Here is a 25,740-nt window from a genome sequence, read left to right as displayed (position 1 = left end):
GCCTGAGCTTAGTCAGCAGAGCCGGATTAGAACCCCATGTCAGACTCCAAAGCCTGTGCATTCTACATGATGGTGCCAGCAAGTGACCTGATCAAGCTCATCACATACTGATTTTTATCTGAGAAGCCAGCATGGTATTTCCAATTCCACCTTATACTTACCACTGGTTCTGAAGACTAGAGAGGGGCTGTTCTGCTACCTGCTCAGATTCATTCTTATCAGGACCATTCGTTGTGGATTTACAGACTTGACTCTTCTGGTGTTGGCGGATCATTTCTGCCAAGGTCTCTTGTACTTCAGCAACGGTTCTCTGTGAGTTTTGGAGACTGGCATGTTTTTCTGAAAAGAGCTCTTTACAAGTGATCAGCATTTGCTCACTTTCTTCTGTGAGGCTCAAGTCTAATTCTGGAGGCCCGCTTGGCTTTGGCTGAGAAATATTAGGGTCTGTTTCTTCAGGGCTGGCACTGTCTATCTGCTGGCTTTGCTCCACAGAAGTTGTCCTTCCGTGAGCAGCTCTTACCCAGACACTGGATTTAGGGCAAGGCTTGGAGAGAGACCACCAGAATTCATACAGACGTCCATAAATAAAAAAGGCCTCCAAACTTTTGAAAGCTGGTGTGGTAGGGGACTGATGTTCACCCAGTTTGTCTCTTAAGTGGTCACAGCCTAGAAGAAGAGAAGGATTTAGGGTTGTGCATTTCTGTTTCTGCTAGATACACATTCCTCTTCCCGTTAACGTTTCCTATCACCCAAGGGGCAGAGCTCAAGAACAAGGACAGCAGTGATCCATGGGGTTACATGCTTTTCACCTAAAGCCAATCAGAGCTAAACATCTCCTGACCTAGGACAGCGTTCTTGTTGCTGTAGTCTGCGAGTCAATCAAAGCATTACAGAAAAAGTATTCCATCTTCCTATGAAAGCTCTGAGGTATGATCTCACTATGTCTCTGAAAAATCAGTGATTTAGTTTAGTGACTAAGTATGCAGTTCAAAGAATGTCCCTTCTGTTGTGCTTCTCCATTCTTTTTTTTTTTTTTTAAGTCTATTTATTTATTTAATGTAATCTCTACACCCAATGTGGGGCTTGAACTCACGACCCTGAGATCAAGAGCTGCATGCTCTTCCAACTGAGCCAGCCAGGCGCCCCATGTGCTTCTCCATTCTTAACTAACTTCTGAGCACATTGCTATTTCTCTTAAACCATGGAGAAAAATTTGTAGAAGGCAGCAAGGTAGGTAAGGTAGGTAGGGCCAGGTAAAGGAAAACAGCTTAGCCGTTCTGGCCCCCTCTTAGGAGCTTGGGTAAGAGAATTCAAACTTGGTGCTAAATGACACAACTGGCCAGTCTCTTTCAATAATGTTTGTACTCCTGGTGCTACACCATCGGTGGTGTTTACATCATCCATTAGTAGGCATGCTCCGGCAAAGGTTGGGGTCATTTACCCTCAGGAAGAAAGGCTGAGTGCACTTCCTGCATGATGGTGAAGTTTCCGGAGTCGTAGCTCCGGACCACAGCCCGAAGCAGGGCTTCCACAGCCGCGTCCCAGGAGGCCACCTGCTGGCTTAGCACTGCCAACGTCAGATCATGGCAAATATGAAGCAGAAGCTGGAGGGAAGAGCCAGAGTTTCAGTTAAACATTCTTGCACAGCAAGCACTGGGATGATACAGAAATATTCCTATTGACTGCACTTGGAAGGAAGGACACAGTGCAAGTTTAAGAAAGGTCCTCCTGTCTCCATCACCCATTTTTGCTTCCCTATCTGAGAAACTTCCATATCTAGTTGCACAGCAACATACCTTGTCTGGTGTTAAAGTCTGTTCATGCTAAAAAAAAAATGCTGTGACGTTTACATTTAATTAAAACAAAAAGTGAGTTTCAGAACTAAAAGCTGTAATTAAACCAACCAACCTGGAGTACAATTAAGAAAATTGTACAAGAAAATTTATCAGTTTTAAGTGAGCCATTTGATGAATTTTGATAAATACATGTATCTCTATAGATACACATGCTACAATCACCACCACGATCAAGACAGAACATTTTCGTCACGGCAGAATATTCCCATGTGCCCCTTTGCAGGCATTCCTCTCTCCCCACCCCCTGCAACCCCTCACCTGGTTTTTGTCACTATAAATTTTGTCTTTTCTAGAATTCAGATAAATGGAACCACAGCGTGTAGTCTTTTGTGTCTTGGTTCTTTCACTTACCATAATGCTTTCCAGATTTACCAGTATGATTTGTACATCACTAGCTTGTTCCTTTGTATTGCTGCACGTATAGTATTCCACTGTCTGGATAGGCTAGTTTGCACATCCATTCAGCAGCTGATGGATGTCTGGTTGTTCTAGCTTTTGGCGGCTGTCCGCTAAGCTGCAACGAACAGCTGTGTACAAGGCTGTATTTCTTTTAGTGAAATATCTGGGCAGTGGGATTGCTGGGTCACTGGGCACGTCTATATTTAACTTAATAGGAAACTGCCAAACTGTTTCCCAAGGTGCTATATTATCATTTGAGGAAGTCTCATTCCTCAAAAATAAATGAGCCTTCCCCCATTTTCAAAAGAAAAAGCAGATAAATTGACATACATTTATAGGATGGGTATAGCTGCTATAATGAATCAACTTTATCTCTCTGCATCAATACAGATAGATTTTACAAACTGGTCACTGAAGTGAGGCAAAAAATAATACTATGAGTGACCTAGGGGCTGACTTTGGTAAGCTAGGAAAGGAGAATGGGACCAAAGGAAGGTCCGGGACACCAGGGACTTCAAACTTACTTTATTTCTTTTACTAAAAACTAGAAGAATATATGCAAAACAAAACCAAAAAAACTCTATGAAGCAAAATGACAAATCACGTGAACTCTGGTAATTCCTGGTTGATGAGTACTATATTTTTCTCTGTGTTTTTGTGTAGGTTTAGGCTTTTTTTTTTTTTAAAGAGAATACTGATCTAAGACTAACTTCAAAGCTAAAGGGCCTTAATTAGTCTTGAAGGGATCTTTCCAGGTTGCCTGTGCCTGCCTTAGTCTTTTCTGAAATGCAAATTGGCATTCAATTGGTTTCCTTATTATACTAGATGTGGATTAAGGAAAGCTTACTGCAGAGTGCAGACAGGGTACCTGTTTGGAGGGAGTGTTATTTGTAGCAGATGGGTACTTGATAGTTTGCAGCTGCTGTAATGCTGCCTGGTACTGCTCTGGGGTCTCCAGGCTGAAGGTGCTCTTCCATATTGCAGTCACCCTCTCCACGAAGGGCCCTTCAGTGCCTGCAGCCCACACATTGTAGAAAGAACTTTTGCCCTCCGAAAGCTGCCTTTCCTCCAGGCGCTTGGACAGGAGCTCAAGAAGGCAAAACACCAGTCTCTGCCCCTGAAACCCAACAACAAGGACAGGAACTGTTAGGCAATGGAAGTGTCTGATTATCTCAACAGCTCTTCTCAGTTTCTCTGTGTTCCCCATCGCATCTGCAGCAACCAGACCCTTTAGGGGGCTGCCTCTGGCCAGTGTGAGTCATTGAGTGAGGGGGCGGGGGGTAAAGAGGTGATCTAATAGACATTTTTCCAGATGCCTTTGCAGGAATCCTGGAGGTAGCCTGGAGCCCAAGCAAATAGTTTTACGACACAGAATCCCAACTACAGCCCTGTCCACTGCAGTGTAGACCACATACAGGACAGTCACCTAAGACTTATGACCCAGTTTGAGAAAAGACAGCCTGGGCTCATCCAGTTCTTTCCCCCTGTCCAAACTTTACATTAAGGGATACAGAAGCAAAGTGCAATGGGCAGAAGGTGCTAGAGCAGATAAGCTGTGCAGATATGACAGCTGCGGCAGGTATCGGGTGCCATGTCCCAGCAGGCTTCAGAGGAGTCAGCAAGTATCTTTCTTTTTGCTAAGACCTTCAGTTGCCATGAGGTTCACGTATACCCTTGTAACAGTATTTTCTCAGTTCGGCTTGGCAAAATATTAGCCCAAATAGCCTGACAATGACCAGAACAGCATTCTGCATAAACGTAAAGGTTTTCTTGCTTTCATAAGGATGCTTTTTAAGAGAAAAAAGAAATGCTTAAATAACCATTCTGGAATTTTTTTTTTGCTATGGATAAATTAAAATCTCTTTAGATTTGGTCATTTTATAAGTAATACACCAAGTGACACTGTCTTTGAGGGCATATTACTTTTGCTAGGAAGTAGCTTTCCTAGAAAGCTACTATTTTTCTTGGGTTTCAATATTTAGGTAGGAACTGTCTTTAGGTCCAGTTACTCTATTAGGGAGAGGGGAGCTTACAAAGTTCATGTTAGTATCTGAGCAGTAAAGCTGTCTAAAATGTTTATGTGTTTTAGAAAATGAGAGTGCTGATGCTTTTAAAGTAATCTCAGTTTGATGCGTCAAATAAAACAGTGGTGAGTTACTCATAGTTAACCAGAAAGGGATAAACAGACATTTAACAAAATGTTGATTTCGCCACACTTCGTTATGGCTTATAGTTAAAGAGTGATGCTATGGCGGAGCACCTTGATTTCTGTTGGAAATCCTCCCCTTCCTCTCCCTCTTCAAAGAAGACCTGATGACACCAATAAAGAAACACCAGACTGCTAGCTCAGGGCTATGCTGACTAAAATCGACTCATGTATGTTGTACACAAATTGATAAGGAAGGAGAATAATATGAATGACTACATTATCTCTTACTCTGAATATGGCAGTGGACAAGCCATGGTACTTCCATGGGATAGTATGGCCAGGGCTTGCTGGACACTTCTAAGGGTACCTGCCAAACTGGGACAGCTGTGCAACTGGGTTATTCATTTGGAATTTGACTAGAAAAGGACTTGTGGCCTTTCCCTCTTAAATATCTGGAGATACAAGAACAGACTGACCTTTAGACTTTCATGTAGCTTCAGTGCTTCCTGGGCTCCCACCCAGTTCCTGGCCAAAAGCAGCTCTTGGGCACATCTGAGAGCCAGGGAAGAGGACAACTCATTCTCTCCTACAATTGAAGCCAGTTCTGCAGCTGTTTTAAGTGATGCTGCGTCTCCCTTCTTGGATAAAACTTTGGCTGCATCATAAGCAGAAGCAGCCCCTAAATAGCTGTAATACAAACAAAAACCCAAAAGTGTCATGAACAGATCTCCTATACCCTCTTCCATCTCAACATAGAGAATGAGTGGCAGCATCCTACAGGGTAAGGACATACATTTGCTGAACTGAACCCAAATAGAGTTTTTATTCTCTCCCAGTTTCCTTATTTGATAGTAAAGACATTACTAGAGAAAGGTGGAATTTCTGAGTCTGCTACTGAGGTTTCTTCAGTAGTTATGGTGATTTATATAAGGGAGGTGGTTTATATAAAGGATTCATTCAAGGACGATGAATCTTATGAAGCTAGGTTTAATACACATAAGGCTTTTTGTTTTCTAGTCACTTTACCTCCCCCTCTAAACTTACTACTCTCGTCCTGCTCTTCTGCATCACAGCTCTTCGATGTTTGGGTACATGCCTGTTCCCTCCAGCTTACCATTTGGCGGCCACAGCATAATGGCCGTCTTTTTCCAGGATGGCTCCCCAGGTGAGGTACAGGTCCTTCAGGATCGGGTCTTCTGGGCGCAGTCGGGCCTTGGCAACTGCAATAGCTTCCCTAGAGGCCAGAACAGATAAAAAGCCAATTTGAAAAGGCTGGAAGATAGGATAAACTGTCCCTCTTGTGTTGTTTATACTGTTCCAACTTCCTGTACAAAACCATTTTCCTGCACTATGTGGGAAGTTAAATTTTTTTTTTTTTTTTACATTTATTTATTTTTGAGAGTCAGAGAGAGACAGCGTGAGCAGGGGAGGGGCAGAGAGAGAGGGAGACACAGAAGCTGAAGCAGGCTCCAGGCTCCGAGCTCAGCACAGAGCCCAACTCGGGGCTTGAAACCATGAACCGTGAGATCATGACCTGACCAGCCAAAGTCGGACGCTCAATCGACTGAGCCACCCAGGCACCCCACGTGGGAAGTTAAAACCACATGCTGAGCTCAATTCTTCACCTGGGTCAGCAGTTCTTAACGTGTGGTCTGTGGATTCCTGGGGATCCCCAAGTCTGTCACTTGACAACCAATAGTATTTTTGCCAATGATAAATTTTGAGCTTTCAAGTGAAAACGAGAATTTTAGAAAATCTATGCCTGCCACTGTGGGCTAGATAGCTTCCCAAATGCTAAAGACTTTTCTGAAGAGACTGATGGTGATATTTAAGAATGTGAATGTTTCTGGATATTTTATAATGAAATGTGTTAACATCTGGAGTATCTGTATAATTCAGTGAGCTAATATTTTCAACTGACCTACAACTTCTGAGTTGTAGCCAACATAAAGTTGTAGCTAGAATAAAAGTATTTTAGATTAAGGTGATCTATGCAGAGCAATGTTTAAGAAGTATTTTGAGACATCAACTTACCAGACTTACCCTCCTGCCACTAAACTAGACAAAATATGTATGAAACAACTGTTTTCAGACATTGGATCCATGCAGCTCAGGATTGTTATCCCCGAGAGAAGGGAACCTCCTAATAGCCATTTTCCTATAGAGAACCCAGCAGAGCCCCAGCAGTCTTACTGAGTGGAGGAGAGACAAAATAATTGGAATATGAGGGGCAGGATAATAGGAAGGAAGAAGCTATCCAGGGGAAGCCCTACAGAACTCTGTTTGGGGATCTCATGAGTCTTTGGCTAAACACAAAGCCATGCATGTGTAGGACATTCCTTAAGGCTGCATAAAGAACAATCAGGGAATTATAAGCTGAATAATTCCCAGAGTTCACTCAGGGCATAGGGGACTTCAGTGTTTTGACCAGCCAGACATTTGAGTTCTGATTTGTTGAACACACAGGCATTCAATAAAGACACCAGAAGGTAGAAGGACAAACTAATTCTAGAATATAGATTTCTCTGGGTGGCTCGGTCGGTTAGGTGTCCAACTCTTGATTTTGGCTCGGGTCATGATTTCACGGTTCGTGAGTTCAAGCCCCACGTTGGGTTCTACGCTGACAGTAAGGAGCCTGCTTGGGATTCTCTCTTTGCCTCTCCTGCGCACTCTCTCTCTCAAAATAAATAAACTTAAAAAAACAAAAAAAGATTTCTCTAAACCTGTTCTAAGAAACCTTAAAAACAAGCCATGAAAAGATCAAGCTGTTCTATTAGCAACTTTAGTGCTCACTAAAACAGAGTTCAACACCCTTCAGAGGAAGACAAACCAAAACAGGAAAAAGACAAAGTCTCACCAAAGCCATCACATCAAATGGCTGAAAATCAGTGATGGAGAAAGTTCTAAAAACAGTGAGAAAAAAATGACAGTTCCTATATAACAAAGATGGGAATAGATGCAGTCAAGTCAAGAACAATGTAAGAGTAAACAGTCATCTCTGAAGCCCTGAAAGACAAAAACTGCCAATCTAGAATTCTACCCCCAGAGAAAGATCCTTTAAAATGAAGGCAAAATTAAAGACTTTTATAGACAAACAAAAGCTGATGGAATTGGTCACCAGAAGAATCACACTACAAAAAAAATGAAATTCTTGTTCAGGTGAAGAAGGAATTGATAGCAGTTGGAACGTTGGACCTACGTAAGAGAATGAAAAATGCTAGAAATAAGTATGTGGGTGATATAAAAAAAGTTTTGTTTTTTTTTTTTTAATTTTTTTTTTTTCAACATTTATTTTTGGGACAGAGAGAGACAGAGCATGAACGGGGGAGGCGCAGAGAGAGAGGGAGACACACAATCGGAAACAGGCTCCAGGCTCTGAGCCATCAGCCCAGAGCCTGAGGCGGGGCTCGAACTGACGGACCGCGAGATCGTGACCTGGCTGAAGTCGGACGCTTAACCGACTGCGCCACCCAGGCGCCCCTAAAAAAAGTTTTAAAGTTAAAAAGTTATTTAAAAAGATGACAGGTTAAAGCAAAAATTCTAACACTGTAATGTGGGGCTATAACATGTCAAATATATGACAAGTAAGTAGCAGAAAGGACAGGAGGGAAGGAAAGAAATAAGTTTTATATAAGATGTAGGACAATATTAGTTGAAAGTAAACTGTGAAAATTAAAAACGCTAATCGTGGGGCGCCTGGGTGGCTCAGTCAGTTAAATGCCTGACTCTTGGTTTCAGATCAGGTCACGATCTCATGGTTTGTGGGTCTGAGCCCCACGTTGGGCTCTGTGCTAATGGTGTGGAGCCTGCTTGGGATATTCTCTCTCTCTCTCTCTCTCTCTCTCTCTCTCTCTCAATATAAATAAATAAACTTAAAAATTAAAAAAACATGCTAATCATCATCAACCCTAAAGCAACCATAAAATAGAGTATAGCTAATAAGCCAGGATTGGAGATAAGAAAATATTCAAGTAATCCAAAAGAAAGCAAAATAGCAAGATGGTAAATTTTAATTGCACCAATATTTATATTCAATGTAAATGGCCTAACCATTCCAATTAAAAGACAGAAACCATCAGAATGGATAAAAAAAAAACCTGTATGCTATTTATAAGAAATATTTTACTCCTTTTGTTTGTCATTACTTACAAATGTATTATAGTGAAAGTGTAGTAACTTGGAGAGGAAGGATTCAAACCAATCTCAGCAGAATGGTTGCTTCTTAGAGAAAGGATGAGGACAGAACTGGAGAAAGGCAATTCAGTCAAATCTGGAGTGTTATACTTAAAAACAACAACAGTCGGGGACATGGGGAGCTTTTGGGGTGGCTGACAAGATCCCATCTCTTTTGTATTACACGGTTTCTCTATGTTTGCAACTTTAGGGATAAAGAAATTCTGAAAAAGATCAGTGGCAAATACTGATCGAAGTTAACGCTTGTTAAGTATGGGTAGTGGGTACACTGGTGTTTGTTAGGCTAGTGTGCATGTATTTCTGTACGTCTGTAATGTTTAATTACAACCAAGATTTCTGCTGGTTATCGTTAAGTGGCACCGGTCAGCAGATTAATTCCACACTGTGCCCAACTGGTGGTTCAACTGTAGGGTCCTACAAACCTGTAGAAGTGGTTTGACCTGAGCAGCTCTACAGCTTCATATACTTTGTGGATAGAAAGGAGGTGAGAGGCAGCCTTAACGTACTGATCTTGAAAACACAGCTGTTTGGCAAAAGCTTCCACGGCCCACAGCCACACATGGTAGCCAGCTAAAAAAAAAAAAAAAAAAAAAAAAAAAAAAAAAAATGACGGTTGAATAAGCAGCAGCAGGGGTAAGGAAAAAAAGAATCTACATTTGGAATGAAAACACCTTGGTTTTAGTCACTGCACTAAGTAGAGCATTTAGATACTCTGAATTCAGTTATCATTACAGATTATCTGCTTCATTTACTCGCCCTATACCCATGTTTTGAAACATAAATTTTTTTCTCTTTGATTAGCTAACACATAAAAAATAATGCAAAATTCAAAAGGTACAAGAGAATATGGAAGTCAGGGCAGTGATTAGCCTTGTTGGGGTGTGTGGAGACTGAATGAACAGGAGCATGAGTGAAGCTTCCTAGGTGCTTTCTGGCAGTGTTATACTTCTTGATATGGTGCTGGTTACAAGGGTGTATTCAGTTTGTGCCATCATAACCTGTGTACTTCTTTTTTTTTTTTAAAGTATACTTGAATAAAGTTAAAAAACTGGGCATGGCATAATTTACCTTGTTATTCTGGTGTCCTCCCACCCAAACTCATCCAAATTTCTTTGCCTAGAGACAACCATTATTTCTAATTTCTTTTGAAACCTTTTTGAAATACTATGTGAAGACAAATATAAATGACAGAGTAGTAAATATTGTCATGTATCAACATCTTGAGTCTTCTCCCTACTACGCTTTTGGAGCTTCATTCCATACTAGAATGCAAAGAGCTGCCTAATTTTTCCCAAGAGATTCTACTGTAGAGGTATGAGATTTAGCCAGTCTCTTACTGATGGACAGAGAGGTTCCTGTGGTCTTTTGCTATGACAAACACTGCTGTAATGACAGTGCCTGTATACTTGTCATTTTGCACGTGTGAGTACAGTTAATTTCCAACACCTAGAATTGCGGAGTTAAAGTTTTTAGACATGGCCAAATTGTCCTGCAAGAGAGTGTCCATCTTTAGTGGACTTATCTTCAAGATGACAGCCCTTTTGTCGAGAAGAACATACCAACTGGTGCCATAGCCACAAGACTGTCTGTCAGCTCCCCCCTTTCCGCTGCCGTCTGAAGAACACCTTTTAGATCTCCTTTCCAAAGCATGAGCTGGTGAAATAACTCAGGGTGGCCATTCTCCAAGTGACCCTTTCCTGTTTGGAGGAGACATAATGTTGGGAAGATGTTTCAGAAACCTGTCTGCACAGACTTTAAGAGAAGGAAAGTCAGGATGAAAAGAGGGGAACAAATTCCTGTAATATGTTGTTGCTGGCTGATGGGTGAGTCATCTCTCAGAGTGTTCATAATGTGGTTTAAAGCCCACTCAGTCCCTTGTCCACCCACTCATTTTCACTTACACTCAGAGTGAACACTGTATGTTTAGGGTCCTATGAGAGATGCAAGGGGTATATGGGAATATGCAGATTGGGGAACTCAAAACCTAGTTAGTTGAAATGTAAAACCAACCAGTATGATGCCACAGGATGGCAGCCATAAAACAGGTGTGTACAAAGTATTAGGGAAGCATGGAGACAGACTGGGTTATGTTGACTGGACTTGCCTCACCTTCAACCTCAATCATTCTGTACAGGGCAGTCCTGTCTGTGAAAAGTCCCAGGTGAAATCTTTCCTCAAGATCAGCAGACACGTCCTCATTTAGCTCTGCGAATTCAAAAAGACAAGAAAATGAGGTTACTGTTTTCTGTCCAATTACTTCCAAATGTGTGTCCAGACGACCCATTTCAGACAGTGAAGAGAAGTCCTGTGCCCTTGTTTACCCTAACAGAGACCCCTCCTGGTTACAAGGGTAGCAAAACATGAAAACACTGTGTTAAAGCTCAGCCTTGGCAAAATCCAGTGAGACAATTTAGTCTGCAGTTTGCTCAAATAAAGATGGGGAAGGGGTGAAAGAGGATGTAAAAAGCTAGCCCCAGGGGCACCTGGGTGGCTCGATTTGAGTGTCTGACTCTTAATTTCTGCTCAGGCAGTGGTCTCACAGTTGTGAGATTGAGCCCCTCGCTGGGCTCCATGCTGAGTGTGGAACCTACTTGGGATTCTCTCTCTCCCTATTTCTCTGCCCCTCCTCTGCCTCAAAAAAAAAAAAAAAAAAAAAAAAAAGGCCAACCTCAAATCCCAACAAGAAATGTCCTTAACATTTACTAGGACCCACCACAAAGGGATTCAATAATCATTCTGGTTTTTAAAAAGTCAACTGAGTAACTTTCCAGTAAAGTTAATAATGTAAAGCTATATGATAAAGTGTGTAAGTTATAGGAAGTCAAGATAAAGTCCCCAAAAGAGGCTTATGTATGTAAGAAGAGCATAAAATATTTCTGGAGAGAGACAAAAACTGTTAACAGTGTGGTCAGTGAGGATTGGGTATCGGGGTGGGATGGGGATTTACATTCTTTTTGAAGCTCAGAATTTCATTTTATCATGTGTATCTATTTTCAACATGTAAAATTCAAAAAAATATAGCTGTTCAAATATCAAAATAATGGGCCTTAAATGAGAGCTTTGCAAAAGTAAAATAAAAAAAACTTTCTATAACAAAAACTTCCACCAAATCCAAAAAAAGGAACTGCCATATTATGGGTATATTTCCAACAAGGAAATACTCTTTTTTTCTAATTGAAGATACTGTTTTCCTGGGGGAAAAGTAGTTGAAGGAGTTGATTCATGCTGAGGTATTTAAGCCATCATACCAATTCCGGCACATAGATGGTTGGTGACAACTGGATTTAGAACAATAAGCCAGAGCACTACATTGCAAAGGCACGGGGGAGCCTGGCGGTGGGGCCATGGGGGGGATGGAAGGTTGGAAAAGAATTTAGAAATATACACAACTCTAGACATTTGTGTGCTCATTCATTCAACAAATATACAAGCAAGCGCCTCTTATGTGCTAGTTCCCAGAAGACTATGGATGGGCCAAGGGAGTGTATTTTTGTACCTTTGGAGTGTTTTGCCGTTGCTAATACCAGACAGTCCTGATGAAGCTCCTCTTTAGACCTGTGGTCCAGGCTGGTAGTCAGTGGAAGCATGGAACGAGCTTTTCGCTTCTTGGTTATGGATTCTGAAATGTAATAAAAATATAGATGGTCTAAGAAGAGCTGATCAGAATCACAAACGGGATGGCCATTGTGCGATTGTAACCTACTGGAGGGATAATGCCGGTCATCAGAAAATTTGCTACTTATGAAGAAGCTTTCAGGTTAAGTTAGCTGGGGGCAGTGTGTACAACACACACAACACGCCCCTGTGAACCCCTGTGAAGCATTATCAACAGTTGCAAAATGACACTTCCTCATGAAAACGTTAAAAAAATGTTTAAAATTGTTTAAGTGTTAAAAATGTTTAAAAGCATGACCCAAAATTGAAATAATCAAAACACAAACATTTAAAACCCAAGAAACAAACAAAAATCCTAATAACCAACCAACAACAATAAAAACCAAACATTTTTGACTGTTTTCAGTTGCATGTAATATTTGAGGATGCTTTAACAAAATACTTTAACCATTAGACACCAACCTGACTTCTCTTTAGGTGGCTCCTTTTTCAGTATTGTGACTTTGTTGTTAACAGTGATTTTTGACTTTTCAAAACCTATGGAAACCGGAGTGCAGGTAACTGGTTCTCTAGAAGCTGTATCATAGGAGATAAAGAAAAAGTTTGGAGGAGAACAATATAGAGTCTAGTTCTTTTTAATGATTAAGAACTAAACCAGGCTTAATATTATTTATGTATTCCATAACATGAGATAAAATACTTTCAAAAGGAAACATGGGTAGTCTCCCTTTTCCCACCTCACAAAATGTCTAAGTCTTAGAACTTTGACTGATTGATCTCAGGAGAAATTGTAAGTTTCCAGCTGCCACAACTTTATACCATAGGCCCAGGAATTCTGAAACCTTGCTCAGATGACAAAAGACTTGTTACATATTTAGGTAACAAAGTATTAAGTGTATATATTTAATTACACAAACAAGGAACAACTTTACTAATAGAAATTATTAAGGGTATATGATATGGAGTCACAGTCCTGAGCACACACAACCATGAACTTTAAAAAAAAGCCCAGCTGGGGAAAAAAAAAAAAAAAACAACAACCCAGCGGCTGGTCTACAGGGGTAAAGAACATTTTGTACAACCATTTTGTGATATAAAGGTGTTTTGATGAGCCTAAAAAAATAAATCCATTAAGCCTTTAGCTCTTTATTTTCCTAACCTTTTCCCAGGGTGGCGGTAGCTTCTAGGTCAGATGCTGGTAAGGGGCAGTGGTTTCTTTCAATAACTGTGGCTAGATGTGATACTGTGAAAACTTTTCCCATGTCAGTTTCTATGAGTAAACTGCCCTGGTTTCACTTTGCCCCACAGTCTTATCCTGCCCAAGGTGCTAAGAAGTTTTTTCTAAAGACCTTCACTATTTCGATCCCAGTCTTCCACCAGATCCACTTTACCACTTCAAAGGGGTTTAGAGGCTTAAGATAACCTTTTAAGAAATGAATGGAGTTTCTAACGGCACCAAAGATACAGTTTAAGTTACAGAGATGGGACAATACATAGGTCAGAGACAGAGAAATTTCAAACTGAGTAAGGACCTGGCTTAGTTTCCTGGTCATGACTATCAAGTCCTAGAGAGTCCACGAAACACAGGATTTGGCCACATACCCACTGAGATGATGCTACTGGGTAGCTCTGGCTCCCGGGCTTCCTCCTCACCCTCCTGGTCCGACAGACCGTTCTCAACAGGTCCCGAGCTCTCCCTGATGCTCTCGTCTTCATTTCCGTCATACACATCCTGCTTTACAGGAGCTCTCGAGGTGGGCTTTTTCTTCTTTTTGGGCTTTGGCTTAGGTTGAGAGAGCCTTTTTTTCTCTAATTCAATACTTTTCTTACCTAGAGGTATCGCGATTAAGACAAAAGGTAAAGTACAGATTCTTGGTTAAAAGCACTCTAGGAGACAATCTCTAAAACGTCCTCACTCTTTTTTTTGATAGTATTCTCACCACTTCTCTTCCTTCCCCATGAATTTTTAGAGTTAGAGTATCAAAAAGTTAACCATACCAAACCCTTTTAGGATTTCATTAAACCATGAATATGATGCCCAATTATCCTTGAATACTTATAGTGTGTATCCTACACACAGGGACATTCTCCTACATTACCACAACACAACCAAGAAAATCAGGAAATTAACATCGATGCATTACTACTGTCTACTCCACAGACTGTATTCAAGTTCTGCCAGTTGTACCAAGAATGTCTTTTATGGCAAAAGGAATCAATCCAAGATTACATGATGAACTTGCTTGTTACATCTCTCTAGTTTCCTTCAGTCTGGAGGAGGCTCGTTTTCCTGTTAATTTGCATGACTTGAAACTTTTAAGATTACAGGGCTGTTATTTTGTTGATTTCCCCCACCGCCTGATGTCTGCTATGATTAAATTTAGGTTTTACATTTGGGGTTGGAATGCATAGGAGTGATGCTGTCAATGTAACACAGTGGGTAGCACATAGTTTCTACTTGTCTCATTATTTGTTTACTTCCATCACTAGATTAAGGGGGCAGGTTTCTCCCTGAAAACTTATTTTCCCTTTGTAATTAATAAGTTTGCGTCCACTAGTTTTACTATCCACCGATGTTTCTTGACAAAAAACTGTTACTATGATGGCTGAATGGTAATTTTCTAATTCCATCATTCATTCTACATTCATTAGTTGGCATTCTGTAAAGAGCTTTTGTTTCCCCGTTTATTTAGACCTTCATTCCCCACCCCTCCCAATAGGGACTCATGGATTCCTATTTTTCTTTAATTTTTAAGTTCATTTGTTTATTTTTAGACAGCAACAATGAGCAGGGGAGGAGCAGAGAGAGAGGGAGAGATTCCTAAGCAGGCTCTGCGTGATCAGTGCAGAGCCCGACGCGGCGCTCAAACTCATGAACTGTGAGATCGTGACCTGAGCCTAAATCAAGAGTCAGATGCTTAACCGACTGAGACAGGCAGGTGCCCCCTAGTTAGTTTTAATCCATTACTATTTATTTATTTTTTAAGTTTTAAAGCATTTATCCCTTGCTTTTTAAGTCGTCTTTATTGAGGTATAGTTTAACACAATATACCCACTTTTTAATACTTCGATGAGTTTTGACAGATGTATAGTCATGTAACTCACCACTGCGAATAAAATATTTCCATTATCTCATTTCCTCATGCCTCTTTGCAGTAAGATGCACCCCCTTCCTGAGTCCCAGGCAGTCACTCATCTGCTGTCACTATAGTTTTGCCTTTTTAGAATTTCATATTGTAGATACTTGTGTTTCTGACTGTACATTAGAATTACATAGCATGCATTCTTTTGTGCCTGGCATCTTTTGTTCAGTGGAACATTTTTTTGGGATTCACACATTTTGCTATGTTTATCAGTAGTTACTGATAACTACTGTACTGATAGTACAGTACTGATAATTCCACTGTAGGGATATACCAGTGTATTTACTGTGCCAATTGACATGTGGGTTGTTTCCAGTTTGTGTTCATTACAGATAAAGCTACCATGAGCATTTTTTTTTTTTTTTTTTTACAAATCATCATGTGGATAGATCATTTCATTTATTTAGGCACATTTTTAGTTGTTTAATATATAACTGGTATCAGTTAATCTTTGCTAGCCAGGGAGTTCTTCTGTTCATTATTTTCAAGTTCAGACTGTCTCAGATTTGGTTAGTGGGAGCCCCTGCAAGCTGGCTTCTTTGTCCTCTTGACAGATCTCAGTTCTTTGGACATTTCCTTCCTTTGTGGCATTGGATGATGTGCCAGGCCCATCTTGTATTTTTCCTGCCTCAACCTGAAATTAGCCATTTCTCCAAGAAGCCCTGGTTAGTCTCTCTTAACAGAGAATGCTATCTAGAAACCAAGATGTGGGCATAGGTCTACTCGACACTATTTGGATGTTGTCCTTAGGCCCCTCATGGCTGCCTTCCTTGATTAGGAAAGCAACCCGTGCCATGGTGTTGCTGCCACCTTAGAGAGCAATCCTGAATCTCCAGTGACCATTACAGAGCCCTACATGAATGTCCTCTTTGCTTGAGCCTGATCAACTTAGTTACTGAGGTAGGGAGAAAGGGAAGTAGGCAAGCATTTATGGGCTCCCAGTTCTGACTGACCTTGAGGAGGCCGAGAATGTTCTTGCATGGGAGTGAGCCATTTGTACACACAGAAGTCATCTGCCCCTGAGTAGATGCAGTCTGGATCCAGTGGGGACCATGCCACACAAAGCAGTCGACCTCGATGTCCTCGGAAGTTGCACAGAGGCTCTTCTCTGAGAGTATCCCACACCTAAAACCAAAAGCCACATGACAGCATAGATAATTTTTGGTTATTCTATTGCTTTGGGGAGCAGGTATAAATTTAAAAAGATTTAAACAAATCTGTGTACTCTTGTTTAGTCTTATGACTTATTATTTCCTCTTAGGTGTTCAAATTTCAGAAATCGTATTTCCTGTGTCATGAGAATTCTAATTCAGAACTCACAGCTGCATGTGTAGTCCATGCTTACAGTTCTAATTTTTTGCAGGTGATTCTTCTGCCCCATTTCTTGGCAAATGATCAATTTCCTTACTGTTTCTTGAATTACTCCAGTCTCCATTTCACAGAGGGCAGCCCTTCATGGCTTCTTGGTTTGTGCAGATAACTCAATTACAACTCAACAGAGACTGACATCCATCACAGAGATTATTAGCTCTCTAGTTACTAATGTCTATTCTGGTTCTGATATCTGAAAGTCCTATCTCATAGCTCAGGCTTGGCATCTCACTTTTATTTCTTCCAACCTGAAGATTTCTGACTTACAATTTATTATTAAAAAAATTGTTCATGATTTATAGCCATTTTGTGTTTAAGACAGGAACAGGTACTTCTCACATCAATTTAGCCCATCTTATGACAGTAAGAATGAAATCTTAAAAGATACTAGAATTTAGCTAGTTCCCTATCAATACTTTCCCTTTCATCTAAGTAAAAAAAAAAAACCCCAAAACCCCCCAAAAAACAATCTTAGCCTGCCAAAGTCCCAGATATGTGGGATGTTTTCTAGAGCTCAGAATATCCCTTTCTGTACAAGATAATGGTGAGGAAAAGAATGTACACAACTGGGGGAAAAGAGGAAAGAGTTCAAATTAGAGTATGTGGTGAGGAACCCACAGAATCAAGAACACAATAGTACCTGAGCTGTACCATCGTAGGAAGCAGATACCAGCCTTCCATCATGATGTGGGCTCCATGCCACACTGGTAATCTTGGCTGTGTGCCCTGACAGGGTCCGGTAGGGCTCTGTAATGGTCACTGGAGATTCAGGATTGCTCTCTAAGAGACAAGGGAAAGATGACATTTCTACCAACAGCCAACAACAAAAAGACCCAGAGGAAGGTATTATTGTGGAGAGTCAAGATTTTGCCATATGCTTTCTAGATGACTTTCAGCAGGCAATGTTATTTATTGGTTAAGACTGTGGGCATGTCCACAGTGCTTGGCATATGGGTTTACTGCATTGTTAGCTGTCATTTTGTCTTTTCAAAAGCCACCAAAGTGAAAATAATACCTTTTGCATATGGTACCAAGGAGGATGTATCATCACTTTTATGGTAACTAAAGATATATAATCTGAATCTATAAGAAAAACACCAGATTGGGGCGCCTGGGTGGCGCAGTCGGTTAAGCGTCCGACTTCAGCCAGGTCACGATCTCGCGGTCCGGGAGTTCGAGCCCCGCGTCAGGCTCTGGGCTGATGGCTCAGAGCCTGGAGCCTGTTTCTGATTCTGTGTCTCCCTCTCTCTCTGCCCCTCCCCCGTTCATGCTCTGTCTCTCTCTGTCTTAAAAATAAAATAAACGTTGGAAGAAAAAAAAAAATTTAAAAAAAGAAAAACACCAGATTAAGGGGGCATCTACAAAATAACAGGGCAATATTCTTCAAAGATTAAAAACAAAATGGCTGTAGGGCTCCTGGGTAGTCCAGTCAGTTAAGCATCTGACTCTTGATTTTGGCTCAGGTCATGATCTCTCAGCTCCTGAGACCAAGCCTCATGTTGGACTTTGCGCCTGGGTGGCTCGATTGAGCATCCGATTCTTAATTTTGACTCATGGTCATGAGATTGAGCCCCTCATTGGGCTCCATGCTGAGTGTGGAGCCTGCTTGGGATTCTCCTTGTCCTCTCTCTCTCTGCCCCTCCCTTGCTCACGCGTGTGCTATCTCAAAAATAAATACAGTTTAAAAATGAAAAAGGGCTGAGAAACTATTCTAGATATAAAGGATATTATTGGATCAATCAACAAAACTAGAATATGGATGATAGATTAAGCCATTGTATATTGTTAAATTAACTCAAGTTGATAGTGGAATTGTGGATTGTAAGGGAATATCCTTATTCTTACAAAATACACAAATATTAAGGGACATGGAGAGAATGACGCATTCAACACAAAAGGTTTGGGAAAAGTACATACACAGACACATAGAGAACCAAGCAGCAATTATCCCTTTCAGCCAGAACTGCCATTTTCTAATAATTTGCCACAAGGACCAACACAAAGGGAAAGACGAGAGGTACTCGCTGTATGTTCCCTATGCCTTTTAGAAAACTTGGAGTTGTTCCTTTGGCCACATACATGTTAATCTACAAGAAAAGTGATACTGTGGACATCAAGGGAATAGGCACTGTTCAAAAAGGAATGCCACACAAATTTTACCATGGCAAAACTGGAAGAGCCTATGGTGTTACCCAGCATGCTTTTGGCATTATTGTAAACAAACAAGGACAAGATTCTTGCCAAGAGAACTAATGTATGTATTGAGCATATAAAGCACTCGAAGAGCCAAGATAGCTTCCTGAAGCAGTGAAGGAAAATGATCAGAAAAAGTAAGAAGCCAAGGAGAAAGGTACTTGGGTTCAACTGAAGCACCAGCCTGCCCCACCCAGAGAAGCACACTCTGTGAGGACCAGCGGAAAGGAGTCTGAGTTGCTGGAACCCATTCCATATGAATTCATGGCATGGTAAATATAAAAAAAATAAAAGACCTTAAGGCTGTAAAAATGCTTCCCTTAACTGAGTAGGAGTGTGGGGTCCTCTCCCTGAAAGAAATATTTAAAGCAAAAAACAAAACAAAACAAAACAAAATGAAACAAAACAAAAACAAAAACCAAGCAAATATGACAAAATGTTAATAGCTGTTGAACGTTTGAACAAGAGTATGAGAGTTCCCAGTCTGAAAGGGATATTGATTCTGGCCAACTTTTTTTCTTGTTCTATTATTCAGTAGATAAAAAATAAAAAACAAGCTAAGATATTAGTGTTAAAGTAGACAAAGATCTGCATTGCTCTGAGGAATTAAGTCAATGCCCTCAGCCGAAGTGGATGCTTAACTTGGCATCCCGATAATAATGATAAAGACCAGGATAAGCTTTCTAACATATCATGCTCATTAGTTACACACTGTCTACTACTTATTGTTAGGAAAATCTGTCTATAATAGTTTTCCATTTGCTTTTAACTTGAGAGAACCGCTGCTAGAATCATTTTTTGTTGTTACAGATAAGGATTCTCAGAAAACTACTGGAAATTCTAGAGAAAATGAAAATGTCAACTGTTTTCACTATTTTCACAGCACATACTTGGCACTACTCTTCAAACAGCACAGTGTCAGATTATAATTTCTTCATATTAGGAAAGAAGTAATCGCACTTCTTTTGTATTAAAAAAAAGGGCTCTTCTAACCACCTATTATGGTTTTTGTGGGTGCTGAGAAGGGTCAAAGACTCCTTAAGGAATAAGTCATGGAAATGTGAAAAAGATCAACCTGCTAGGCAGGAATAGTACTTACCAGAACACATAGGTTCTGCAATCAGGCTTGAATCTAGGCTCCCCTCCACACTAGCTATGGGACTTTAGGAAGTTAAGCTAACTTCTCTGGGCCTCAATTTAAACATCAGGAAAATGTGGCTAACACAGTCTACCTCACAGGACCATGAGAATTAGATACAGTCAAACATGGGAATGGGATGTGTGTGTAAAATACTCAAACACTGAAGGAAGAGGGTATAAACTGGCACAATCTTTTTGGAGCCACTTAGCAATAACAATACTCTATTATTTTTTTTATTTTTATTTTACTAAAAAACTTTTTAAAATGTTTGTTTATTTTTGAGAGAGAGAGAGAGAGACACCACAAGCGAGCAGGGGAGGGGCATGGAGAGAGGGAGACACAGAACCCGAAGAAGGCTCCCGGCTCTGAGCTGTCAGCACAGAGCCCAACACGGGGCATGAACCCATGAACTGCGAAATCATGACCTGAGCCAAAGTTGGAGGTTTAACAGACTGAGCCACCCAGGTGCCCAGCAGTAACAATACTGAAAAAAAAACTGGAGAAAACATTCAGCAAACTAATCATGCTGGTTATGACTGAGGGATGTTATTATGGGAGGAACTTCATTTTTTAAGTTAACCTTTTTGTCATGTTTGAAATTTTTGTCTTATAAGTAAGATGAATATATTACTTTTGAAAGCAGAAGCAACAATAAGAATAACATTTTAATACCAAAAAATAAGTAAAAAGGTACAAAACTTGGAATGCAGAATAGCTGAACACATATGGCCCCAGGATGTAAGAAAGCAAAGTTACCTATGACAGCCTTCAGGTTGTGCACATAAATGACCGCATTGTTGGACCCAGAGGCCATCAGATAGCTCAGCTCCGGCTGACTGCCGTGCTCATGATGCCAGCTAATGGTATTCACAAGCTTGTGATGCTGCTGGATGGTACATATCAGTTTCAGGTTGGGAACTTGAAATATTTCTATTGATCTGGAGTCACAAACCCATGAGACAAGAAAGATGGATGGTCAAATTACAATCTAATGCAAACAAGTATCTCCCTCATTCCATCACTCAGCTAAAGGTGAAATGGAATAGGATAACCCTATCTATCACTGCAGAGGTCACTCTCTTATAGAGAGCCAAAAACAAAAAGTTGTTTTTTTAAACAAATGTATTCAGCTTTGAAAAAATCCCATCAATCTCTGGGCAGCAGTTGTGTTTATCAGGCTCTTGTAATAAACGGTGCTATGGAAAAGCTAAAAGAATTAATGAGCCAATGGCTAAATTAGGACTATGTAATTAGGATCAACATTGGAAAGAGCATGGTGAGGTCCAAAAACCATTTCTTCCCAGGCTTAGTTTAAAAAAATGAAGGACGATTTATGCATTTCAGTGCAGACCAACATTTTGTGAAGCATAACACAGCTGAAACACTGAATGGGCAAACATTTCTTTAGACTGAAAATACCCAACTTATTTTGCATTCTCAAAAATACAAAGAGCTTCCAGATCATTCAAGGATATTAAGGACAGATCAGAATATCATATTCAACTAGACTACCCCAACTAAAACTATAGATGGCATTAGTCAGCTTTTGATCAAATGTGTAATACATACAAAAACAAAGTTTTCTGAATTCGTTTTTTTAAGAAACAAACACATACCCATCTTCGTTGCCAAGGGCCATGATTTTGCCATCTGCTTTCCAGCTGACCTCTGTGTGTACAGGCAATTTGTACTAGAAAGCAAAACAAACCAATCTTGACTAAAAGCACACTGTTCTTCTCTCTGCATATCTTACAGATCAATGATGACAGCATGAGAAAAAAAATCCCTAGTTTAAAATGTTCTAATTTTACAACTTGTACATAATCTACATAATTAGCCAAAGAGTTACTAAGAGCAAATATTCAAATTGTAATTTCCTTAATTGGGACAAACAAGAGAGGCTAGTAAATACCCAATGTCTACAGTGTCTAACCTTGTAAAATAAACTTTTTAATTTTTATCCCACAACAGAGAGTGTAACATGTCCATTTTAAGAACGTGGGGGTCATGTCTCCTTAACAAGATAAGTAACATATATACATATATGTTATATGTTATATATATATACACACACACGTCTATACATATACATACATATACATACATACACACATACACATGTCCTTGTTTTCTTCCTATTTCTATTTCTTTTCTTCCTTCCTTTCCCTTTCCCTTTCCTTTTCCCTCTCCTTTCCCTTCCCTCCTCTCCCCTCCCTCTCTTTCTCTTTCCTTTCCCTTTTCCTGTTCCTTTTTTTAATAACTCTGTTGGTCTTTCCCCAAGGCTGACTGGGCCCTCTTGTTTTCTTACTTGTCTCTTTAGACCACCTCATGTATGCCCAACAGCTTCATCAGCTTCCATTCACGTGAAGGAATTCCAAGTTTCTTTCTTTTTTTTTTTAAAGATTTTACTTTTAAGTAATCTCTACACCCAATATGGGGCTTGAAACCACATCCCCAAAATCAAGAGTCACATACTCCACTGACTGAGCCAGCCAGGCACCCTTCCTTGTATATATATTCAACTGCCACAAAACTAAAAGCTCATTAGGAACAGGAATTTTGTCTCTTTTATTCATTGCTGAATGTTAATGTTGAGACATTTAATGAAGGGATATAGTCAATAAAAATAATTCAGTTTATGACTAAATGTAATTTTTATGCTAGCCATTCAAAAATAATGAGCACCAATAAAAATACTCATTTGAAAGAGTAAAAGAACTCTCAACATATTTCACTTCAAAAGACAGTTCTGACGTTGATAAAATGGTAAGGCAAAAGTGATTAAATGTGGATATCTGGGTCAAGGATAAAAGGGAATTATTTGTATTATTTTTGTGTAAATGTGTTAATTATTTCACTAAAAAATGGAAAATTAAAATGGCAATTCTGTCTTGAGCAAAATACCTTCTAGCCACACTTGGCCACCATATTATAGTTATCTTTACCAAGGTCTCACTCTGGAGGAAGTAGCTGGCCTAAAAAGGATGCTTCATATCCAAAATCTGAAAGTTTATCATAAATCACCATGGCAATTGAGACAAACTTTTTTTTTTTTTTGTGGTTAAGTTCCTTGCTTTACTCAGGTATAAAGACTTCTACATTATGTTTTATAAATCACAAATTCACTGAAGCTCTTAAGAACATCTAAGAAATCTGAGTGAGCATAATGGATATCTTTAATAATGGCATTTATTATGCAAAATGGGAAACCAAGAAGATGTAGAGACTTGGAGAAGACTTTACATCATAAGAACTCACTTTGATTGAATTGGTGTCCCTGATTAGTTTGTTGATGTCATAGGCCTCTCCACCAAGCTTCCAAGGGTTATGCTGTAAGACAATCCCTTCCCCTCCACAGCTGTATAAAGTAAGGGAAGGTCTGTCTCCTTCTCCTCCTAAATGAGGTAAGAAAAGAAAGCTTATCATTTTTGCAATTCAGCAGCTTAACTACTGGTTACTACAGTACAAGTATAGCATAGTCTGAGTTGTTTTAAAAGAATTATATTAACACACCAGAATAAAGTCACTGTTCTTTGTATATTAACACAGTTGTTGGGAGAAGTAAAAAGACACTAAATCTAAACTAATATTTCTAATGTAACAGATCTGCTTTAAACACTCTTCTGCCATTCAAATAGTACGGGTGCCAAAGTTGGGGTCAAAAAACATGTTCTCAGTGTTTATGAGAATTTGCCTTTTGTTTCAGAAATGAGCACCCTACTCTTTGGGCATTTAAATATATGGAGCTGCAGGCTTTCCTATGACTAACTCTAAGTTATAGGAAGTCACAAGCTGTCCTCAGAGCAATGATTTCTTTATGTATTATGGCAATCTTCTTGTTGACCTTTAACAAGCAAACAGTGGTTCTTGTTGGTTTCTGTAAGGACAAGTTTTATTTTCACTACTGCTAGAACTATGCCTGGTGCAAATCAAGAATCCAATAAACAGTTGTTAAATGAATGAAGGAATGAACTACAACTACGGGGCTGCTTGAGTTCTCATGACTTCCATTATCCTCTCTGTGTAGTGCAATTACTATGGAAATGGACAGATGTTTCATTATAGCTGGTTAAGAAAAGTTAACCAAATACATCTGAATACACTGACTGATTTTTTTTTTTAAGTTTATTTATTTTGAAAGAGAGAGGGAGGGAGGGAGTGCATGCATGAGTGGGAGAGGGGCAGAGGGAGAATCCCACGCAGGCTCTGTACTGTCAGCGTGAAGCTCGACATGGGCTCCCATGAACTGTGAGATCAGGACCTGAACTGAAATGAAGAGTCAGATGCTAGACCAGCTGAGCCATCCAAGCACCCCATGAATACACTTATTTTAAAAGATACTCTGAAAGACCTATCTCTTTAGGGATAAGAAAGAGAGGGCTGGGCAGCCAGAAGAGGGAAAGGGTCAGAATACAGTAAAGACAAGAGATCATTTCAGGAATTCTAAGTTTGCTGTAACTATAGGTGAAAACAGATAATCATTACTGCATTACTATAGTTAAATAATATTCTAATTCTGATCAAATTAAAAAGTGATAGCAAATTTTGGTGAACAAATTTTAGGTTGGATACCAGGAGCCAACATGAGACAACTACATGCACAATGGAAAAATTCAGCTAGAAGAGACCAAATAATGCTTAAGAGTTTGGGGATGCTTAATATGGGCGAATGATTTCTAACATCACCTGCTATGACTGCCCTCATGGACCCCTGGGGACACAGTAGTCTGCATAAGCAGTCACTGCACTAGAATATTTATAACTTTCCAGCTTGAGTGTCTTACAATTAAATTAAAAGAAAGAGAATACTCTCATGTTTGCTAGAAAATGGCACAGATACTCACCGAGTGAAATGGGGGGCAGTGGTGGCCCCCAGGCTAGAGTGTACACAGTCTTCTTATGATACGTGCTAGAAATCTGTGGCGGTCTGGAGGGAAGGGGGATTACAAAGAAAGATTTAAACAGAAGACACAGTGGAAAAACAGACCCATCTTTTTCTAAAACCTCCCTTATTAGTTGCTGATGTTAGAGAAAAGCAATTTAACAGCATCCTTCTCCAAATAGCTGATTGTAGAGAAGCCAACACTTCAATAATATACCATGTAATGATATCTACTACCAAAATGATAAAGTCCCAAACACACTTTACCCAGAAAAAAATATTATCCCCCCCCCAAATCTGGCCAGTTTGTAATAACTTTTCCCCCCCATCTCTCCAAGTTGCCCACTTTACTTAAATGTCACGTATTCTAATATTACTGTAGTTATAAGCACTGTAAAGGCTATCACAACTGGAGAAATACTGAACAAGGCAGAAAATGCAAACTAGTCAGCCCAGAACTAAGGTTACTGCTAAGCATATACAGTCATCATATAAATATAACCCATCTCCCCTTCAGATAAAAGACTAGAAGTCATTTTAGGCTTACCCTGTCATTAATATCATATTCTTAAACTAAGACAAGATTTTAGAATAGTTCAGTTTTAAAGTTTTTGTAAGAAAACTTGCTCTTGAGGGTAATTTTGAAGGCTGTGGTGATTAATGACATGTGAGGTGTCAGTAATGGGCAGTGTGGCTGTTACCTTTACTGTAAACTGTATTCTTTGTAGGATTTGAGAATTCCAGGAATCCAGAACCTATGACAAAACTAGCTGCTGACTTATTTATTTCTATGTTTC

General features: G+C 39.9%; 1 protein-coding gene across 1 annotated transcript in view; it reads right to left on the bottom strand.

Annotated features, from left to right (window-relative positions):
• The window catches only part of GEMIN5 (gem nuclear organelle associated protein 5), a 42,809-nt gene that overhangs the window by 5,385 nt on the left and 11,684 nt on the right, over positions 1–25,740 (bottom strand). The window contains exons 10-26 of the mRNA XM_030328637.2: positions 24,906–24,988; positions 23,320–23,456; positions 21,678–21,751; positions 20,818–20,999; positions 17,368–17,507; positions 16,310–16,481; positions 13,816–14,043; positions 12,676–12,789; positions 12,095–12,217; positions 10,708–10,803; positions 10,158–10,295; positions 9,021–9,168; positions 5,519–5,638; positions 4,881–5,091; positions 3,124–3,372; positions 1,442–1,604; positions 162–666 (exon numbers count right to left, since the gene is read on the bottom strand). Of these exons, the coding sequence (XP_030184497.1) occupies positions 162–666; positions 1,442–1,604; positions 3,124–3,372; positions 4,881–5,091; positions 5,519–5,638; positions 9,021–9,168; positions 10,158–10,295; positions 10,708–10,803; positions 12,095–12,217; positions 12,676–12,789; positions 13,816–14,043; positions 16,310–16,481; positions 17,368–17,507; positions 20,818–20,999; positions 21,678–21,751; positions 23,320–23,456; positions 24,906–24,988 (2,883 nt within the window). The remainder of the gene's footprint in view (positions 1–161; positions 667–1,441; positions 1,605–3,123; positions 3,373–4,880; positions 5,092–5,518; positions 5,639–9,020; positions 9,169–10,157; positions 10,296–10,707; positions 10,804–12,094; positions 12,218–12,675; positions 12,790–13,815; positions 14,044–16,309; positions 16,482–17,367; positions 17,508–20,817; positions 21,000–21,677; positions 21,752–23,319; positions 23,457–24,905; positions 24,989–25,740) is intronic.

The sequence above is a fragment of the Lynx canadensis genome, chromosome A1 (assembly GCF_007474595.2).
Source record: "Lynx canadensis isolate LIC74 chromosome A1, mLynCan4.pri.v2, whole genome shotgun sequence".
NCBI classification, from domain to species: domain Eukaryota; kingdom Metazoa; phylum Chordata; class Mammalia; order Carnivora; family Felidae; genus Lynx; species Lynx canadensis.
This window is presented reverse-complemented; position numbering and strand designations above follow the sequence as displayed.